This window comes from Pundamilia nyererei, unplaced genomic scaffold, assembly GCF_000239375.1.
Source record: "Pundamilia nyererei isolate P.nyererei 1_Seehausen unplaced genomic scaffold, PunNye1.0 scaffold00349, whole genome shotgun sequence".
Lineage (NCBI taxonomy): Eukaryota > Metazoa > Chordata > Actinopteri > Cichliformes > Cichlidae > Pundamilia > Pundamilia nyererei.
The window spans coordinates 102,524-109,011 of record NW_005187750.1 but is presented as its reverse complement, the minus strand read 5'-3'; the positions used below and the strand labels follow the sequence as shown (position 1 = coordinate 109,011).

The following is a 6,488-nucleotide window of genomic DNA, read 5'->3' as shown; positions in this document are numbered from 1 at the left end:
GGTTTGTTTTTAAGCTTTAATTGGGGGGGATACCTCAATTATAGTCAGACACATTTTTTAACATTATACAAATAGGTTTCTATTTTTTTTCCCTCCTATTATGGAATGAAAGAAATGTAGATCAGTTCATCACAGCTTCCTGATGATGTTGCCTAAAGGTGAAGAAGGTTGTGGCAGAGCTGTTGTGTTGGTTTTCAGTGAAGTGTATTTCCATGTGTTTAAAACAAATCACCCAAAAATGCTGTCTTCTTATATAGAGACATTGCTGAAAACCACATACACACTCCACCCACTTCATTAGGTACACCTGTTCAGCTACTAATTAGTCAATCACAGCAGCAACTGGGTCCATTTAGACATAAAGACAGGTTCAAGCTGACCATCAAAATGGGCAGTGGTTTAAGTACATTGGGGATGGTTGTTGTTGTCAGATGGGCCGTTCTGTATATTTTACTGATGATTTAGACTGCCATCTAGGGTTTACAGAGAATGGTCTGAAAAAGAGAAAATATCCAGTAAGTTGATGTTCTCTGATTGGAAATGTTGTCTTGATACTAGATGTGAGAGGAGAACGGCTGATAGGAAGGCGCCAATAACTCAAATAACTTGTAACAACCAAGTTATGGAGGAGCTCATCTCTGAATTTGCAGTACGTTGAACCTTGAAGCAGATTGGCTGTGGCAGCAAAAGACCACACTCCACCCCACTCCTGTCAGCTAATAACAGGAAACTGGCTGCAATTTGCAGGAGAAACCATAAGATTGTAAAACTGTTGACTTTTCTAATGATTCTCATTTTCTGCTGTGAGATGTGGGTGGTAGGGTTGGAATTGGGCTTAAAACATGAAAGCATTGATCTAGTCTTGTCCATATGAAAGGTTCAGGATGCTGAGACTTGGGTGTTGTAGTGGGGATATTTTCTTGGCACACCTGACCATCTGAACGTTGTTTAAACACCACATACTGAGTATTGCTGCTCAATTACACAGATTATTTTATGACCACAGTGTACCCATCTTCTGATGGATATTTCAAATGGCCTCCACAGTCACCATCTGGCAAATTTGCAACAACTTTGTGATGATTTTCTGTTAATATGAATCAAAATCTGAGGAATCTTTCTGGCACTTTGTTGAATCTAGGCCTTGATGAATTAAGGCAGTTCTGTGGGCAAAAGAGGGTCCAGCCTGGTGCTAGCAAGATTTACCTAATAAAGTTGCCAGTGATTATGCGGTAATGGTTATTAGAGGACAAAACATAATCATGCCTATGGATTCATGTAACACTGAGTATGAATCCATACAACTTCACACTCACCATGTCTAAACATTTGCCTGGTGCTGTTTGTAAAGATGGATGCCCTAGCTCCACTTCCTCATGCAAAAGTGAAGCCAAAATTTTCAGGTAACAGGAGCTGCTTTTGGTGGTGGAAAAGATAGCAGGAAGACGTTGGAAAAGTCTGAGCTTTACAGTTTTGATGCTCTTTTCCGCAGGTTGTACTTACCGGTAGACTGAAGGATTTAATGTAAGATATCAAAATATGAATAACTATGTAGATATATATTTAAAAATGTACACATTACAGGTATGGAAGGTACACGTTTCTCTTTCTGTCATGACGTTGCGTCCCGGGTACATCAAGTTATGAGGAAATTAAAATCAGAGTGAGAACTACATAAAATGCAAAAAACAAGGTATCGTCTTCACTAAAACATTCAAACATTCATATACTGTTGCTGAATCAAAGCATGCTGTATATTCTCTTTGTTGTAAATACCTATATATTGTATATACGTATATATACTGTCAAGTTCCAGTTTATATGGGATGAATGTATGAATAACCAGTTGTATAGTAACCGATCTAATCTGAATGTGAGGTAGGTCCACGCTTGCCAAAGGTGCATGACTCCCGGCGGCCTGTAGGTGGCAGAAGAAAACAGCCAATGAAGATTGGTATACGTCATGACGCCAGACGCATGTTTGGAAAAGAAGCGCGAGAGAAAGAAATGTCCGCCCCGGGTTTGTTTACAAAACTTTATCAAGTTTAGCGAGGATGTCGTTGTTGAAGCCTTTTAGTAAACTCCCTGGTCTGAACACAGCGAACATCTTGGTGAGTTGTTCATTTTAAGAAATAAAATTTTAAAAAGAAAAGGCAAATATCGAGCTGTGTGCTGTGACTGTAGCTGTTTTCAGGACGAGCTAACGGCTGACTGGATGTGTTTTTTATTGGGAGATATCTGGTCGTAAATATCCCAGATATATGGTCGTCAGCTTGGACTAGCAAAATCACATTTAAGCTTTAAATAAAGACAAATATGACTGTATCAGGAAGAGGTTTTTACACAGTCTAGCAGCTGTTTGGCGTCGTCGGTGTTGTGTGGATAAATCTTGACTTTTCTGTCGATCTACCTAACAAACACTATCTCAACGTTTTTATAATACTTTTATTCTATAATAGCTCTATAACACCCACAACCAGAGGCGTTTCCAATTCAGTCCGAAGGAGGGTGGGATCCCAAGCCCAGATAAAAGGGGAGGGTTGTGTCAGGAAGCGTGCAAAATCTTGCCAACCCAAACAAACATGCGGGTCATCAAGAATGATCTTTCCATACCGGGATGACAGCGACTGCCTGTGGTGCTGGTGGAAATCGTGCTACTGTAAGACAAAGGAAAAGGAAAGGCGTGTTTAGAGACAGCAAGAAGGAAGGAAAGGCGTGAGAAGGACTTAAGGAAAAGAAGGATTGTGGATGTGCACAGGGTTGGTGTGACAGGGAGGATGCTAAGGATAGTGTGAGATGAGGGCGATGATCTGCTGTGGTGACCCCTGAAGTGAGCAGCAGAAGAACTAGAGGCAGGATTTTGTTGTTGTTATTTGTTTCAGGGGGAACCTTCAGAATATTTTCTCTTAAGTAAATACTAGGGGCAGGTGATATATAACCTCAAAATTCTATCGCAATATTTCAAGGAAATTTATAATAACGATATTGTTACAATATTGAAAAAAGTACTGAACAATTTTTTTTTTTTACTGCAGGCAAAAGATTTGTTAGCGCAAACAAATATGAAGGGTATCTTACATCCACCTGGCAGACTACCTGGTTCAAGGTGTGAATCCATTGCCAGCAGCAACATAGAGTAATAGTGACACACAGCAGAAGTCAAATGTAAGCTCAAAAGTAGCCTAGGTAGTGTTTTCCCTGGAAATTTTAAGCAAACAAAACATTCTAACAACAGTTAAACTAAAATAACCCTTACAACACTGTCACATAAATAAAAATATATTCTCTCTGGAATATTGCATTTTATGCAGTTGCATAAACCTGTACTTTACCGCTAATTTCCATCCAACACGTGCTCTTCGTGTCATATGGAGTGCAGTGCTCCAGCGATGCCCTTGTTTAAAAGTTGTCACACTTCACCAGCTGTTAGTATCTCCTCCTTGCGCACCTACATATCCCGGTTGTCCTCAATGGTGTGTTTGTGCCTGAAGAAACAATGTTGTAGCTTCCATCTTCAGCTAGAATAGTTTTTGTGCATATTTGGCAAATCATTGTGCTTTTATTTTGTAGTATCTTTCACTAGGCCTTCACTAGAGGCATACATCTTGTTGTCCACATTAGGGAGGATAAACCCATGACATCACTATATCAGTGAGATTTTTTTATATTATATGAAAATTTGTATTATAACAGACGATTTGATACACCACATTCCCAATAAATACAGAGGAGAATATTGTTGCAGAAACATTGAGTATGATTTTCAGGCTGTTGCAGCAGCACACGTGCTATTAAAAATGGCACGACACAGGAGATGAAATATTTTTATACTGAAAATTGTTAAATTCATTAAATTCATTTTCTTTAACCACTTTAACCAACCCATCACTCCACTGTTATGTGTCTTTAAATACATTAAAATATTTTGTGGGGCTTTGCACATACCCCTTGCCACAACTCTAACAAAATGCAAAGAATCCATTCATATTTTCCAAAATAGAGCGTTTGCTTCCATTTTAGGGTTCAGGGTTGCTTCAGGAGGTCAGATGATTATTTTTAACGGGCTTTAAGTATTTGTCCTTGCAGCAGCTGAAAACAAATGTTGGATAAATTGCTGATGTCTGGCCAGTAGGTGGTGCAGAGGGTGGTCCTTTTATTTTCCATAGCCTCTCACTGTAACCACAGTCAAATTAGATCACAGTCTGTATAAATTAATATTTTTCAGAATGTTTTATTGCATTGTAATTTATGATTTTATCATCATAAATCTCTATATGAGCAAAAGCCGCTGTAAAAAAAAAAGAAAGTGGCAACATCTTTGAACTGTGACTGCGAAATGTTTCTTCTGACAGGTTTAAGAGATTTTTTTTTAACCTGTGTGATGGTGTAAAGTGGGATCATCAGGTTTTGTGCTGACTGGTAGTTTTTGTTTCCTGCAGCTGGTGGAGAGTGAGGAGCAATTTCAGCAGAGTTTAGCAGATGTTCTGGTGGAGGAGACCAGTGTCACTGTGAACGTGTGAGTAAAGCTCGCTTCATCCTGCAAACTGCTGAAGTCTGCTATCTGTCAGGGGAAAGTGGCTGCAGCACACAAATGGAAACCGAGTCTGCCATCCTCACAACGAAACAAGATTTGTTTTCTACCATCAGTCGCATTTATGTTTAAACAGTATGACTGTAAACGTTTATTTAGTAACAAAATATTTTTCATAATCAACAACAAACAAGTAGTTATGTACTTGGGAAAAGGACTTTTGTACTACTCAGACTGCAACGTCATCACAGGTTTCCAGCTGGTAATGTAATGTTGACTTTATGATTAAATAATTGTGAAATTCTGACTGGGGAACTCGTACGTGATGCTGCACTGTTATTCTGCAGCTGCAGCAAATTACTCAGTTATGCAATGACTTTGAGATGTGTGAAGACCACCTGAGGTGGGTAAGAGTCCCATGATTGTCATCGCTCTTTGTACTTAACAGGAGACTAGCTAAGAGCCTTCCTTTGCCCATGGAGAATGATGAGAGTCGTCCCAGAATAGACTTGGTTGTGTTCATCATCAACCTAACTTCAGAGCTCAGGTAACTTTCAAATCCATCCGTCGATTTTCAGCTTATCCATTTCATGGTTGCGAGGGTGCTGGAGCCAATCCCAGCTGTCATGGGGTACACCCTCACTGGTCTGTTATAGGGCAAACACAGAGAGACAAAGAGTCATTCACACTCACACTTACCTAAGCCAGGACTGTGGGAAGAAGTCGGTGCAACCTCCACAGTCCGCGGAGGCCTGATCCAGGGGTACCCTCCTTTTGTCTGGTTTCAGTGAGTGTCTATTGAAAAGGAACCTGGACTTGTTCCTAGTCACCAAGATGAAAAAATACATACATGTCCAGATGCAATTTGTTGTACTGGCCACCTGAATACACAGGTTCTGCTTCATATAACAGCTTTGTTTTTGTGTTGTTCTTACTTAATTGTTATGAGAGTGAGATGTCATTTTTAAACCACACAAATTGCCCCAAACCAGCCCAGAGACTTTATTTTTCTAGTGTGTTCTGGGACTGCCCTGGGGCCTCCTTCCAGCAGGACTTGCCCATCGCCTCATCTAGGAGGTGCCCAGGTGGTTTACCTGATCACCATGGTGTTGATGATCACAATGATTCACTCTGACTATCAACAGCTCGTTCTGGTGCCACTCAGTCCTCTTCAATACAAGATCTCCAGTACTTAAAACTCCGCCTTACTTGAAGCGTCACCTTCACCCAAACTGAGCACTAAACCTCAGATTTTGAGGTTTCATGAAGGAGAAACTTGATGTCATCATGCAGAAACGAGATCCCGATGCCTCTGACATACGTTGTCCAAAATATTTTATATTTTAAGTTAAAAACAAGTTCAAAGATGATACGATGTAGCAGTGCTTCATTCTGTTTTGTTTTATTTTGTTGTAGTTTCCAGTCAGCAGAAGCGTCCCTGAAATATTTGGACCCGGGATATTTCCTTGGAAAAGTTTGCTTCATGGTTACGAATGGTAGGGCAACGGTTAAAATCCTTTTATGTGTTTTTCTTTTTGTCTTGTTTTGTTTTATGTTTTGTTTTTTCCCCAGTCCCTTGATTCACAGGAAGAAGGGAAAAAAATAAGCTGAGATTAAATCAAGAAGAAATTGTCTACCACTGTTTACATTTTACTTCACCGTTGAACACCACCCACAACACATATTGTTGTACTTTCAGGCTTTTTTGTGTCTGACCAGCTGACCTTTTATGCTTCTCTTTCTTGTAGCTCGGAGTGCTTCCGCCCCCGCTGAGCGCCTGGATGCTGTCAGGAAGCTGGCTGCGTCGCTCCACTGTCCCCTGTTGTTTGCGGAGGATCAGGTTTGTAGCAGTCTGGGTCACAAACACTGAAGATGTTTTAAGTCGTGTGTGAAATCCAAATCTAGCCCTTCACACATTTTAATCTGAATGCATGTCCAGTATATGTTCTCAGTAAAC

General features: G+C 40.2%; 1 protein-coding gene across 1 annotated transcript; it reads left to right on the top strand.

Moving 5' to 3' along the window:
- The first annotated feature begins 1,915 nt into the window (after positions 1-1,915).
- pane1 (proliferation associated nuclear element) lies at positions 1,916-6,401 on the top strand. Its single transcript, XM_013915693.1, has 5 exons — positions 1,916-2,111; positions 4,440-4,516; positions 4,980-5,078; positions 5,948-6,027; positions 6,280-6,401. The coding sequence occupies exons 1-5, from the start codon at positions 2,055-2,057 to the stop codon at positions 6,399-6,401; spliced, it is 435 nt and encodes a 144-aa protein (XP_013771147.1). The 5' UTR covers positions 1,916-2,054.
- Positions 6,402-6,488: the final 87 nt, after the last annotated feature.

Bases quoted from the DNA above. Each gene is read 5' to 3' on its own strand.
- pane1 (XM_013915693.1), top strand. From the start codon at position 2,055: ATGTCGTTGTTGAAGCCTTTTAGTAAACTCCCTGGTCTGAACACAGCG. The intron at 2,112-4,439 runs GTGAGTTGTTCA...TGTTTCCTGCAG, and splicing joins TGAACACAGCGAACATCTTG to CTGGTGGAGAGTGAGGAGCA. The intron at 6,028-6,279 runs GTAGGGCAACGG...TCTTTCTTGTAG, and splicing joins TTGCTTCATGGTTACGAATG to CTCGGAGTGCTTCCGCCCCC.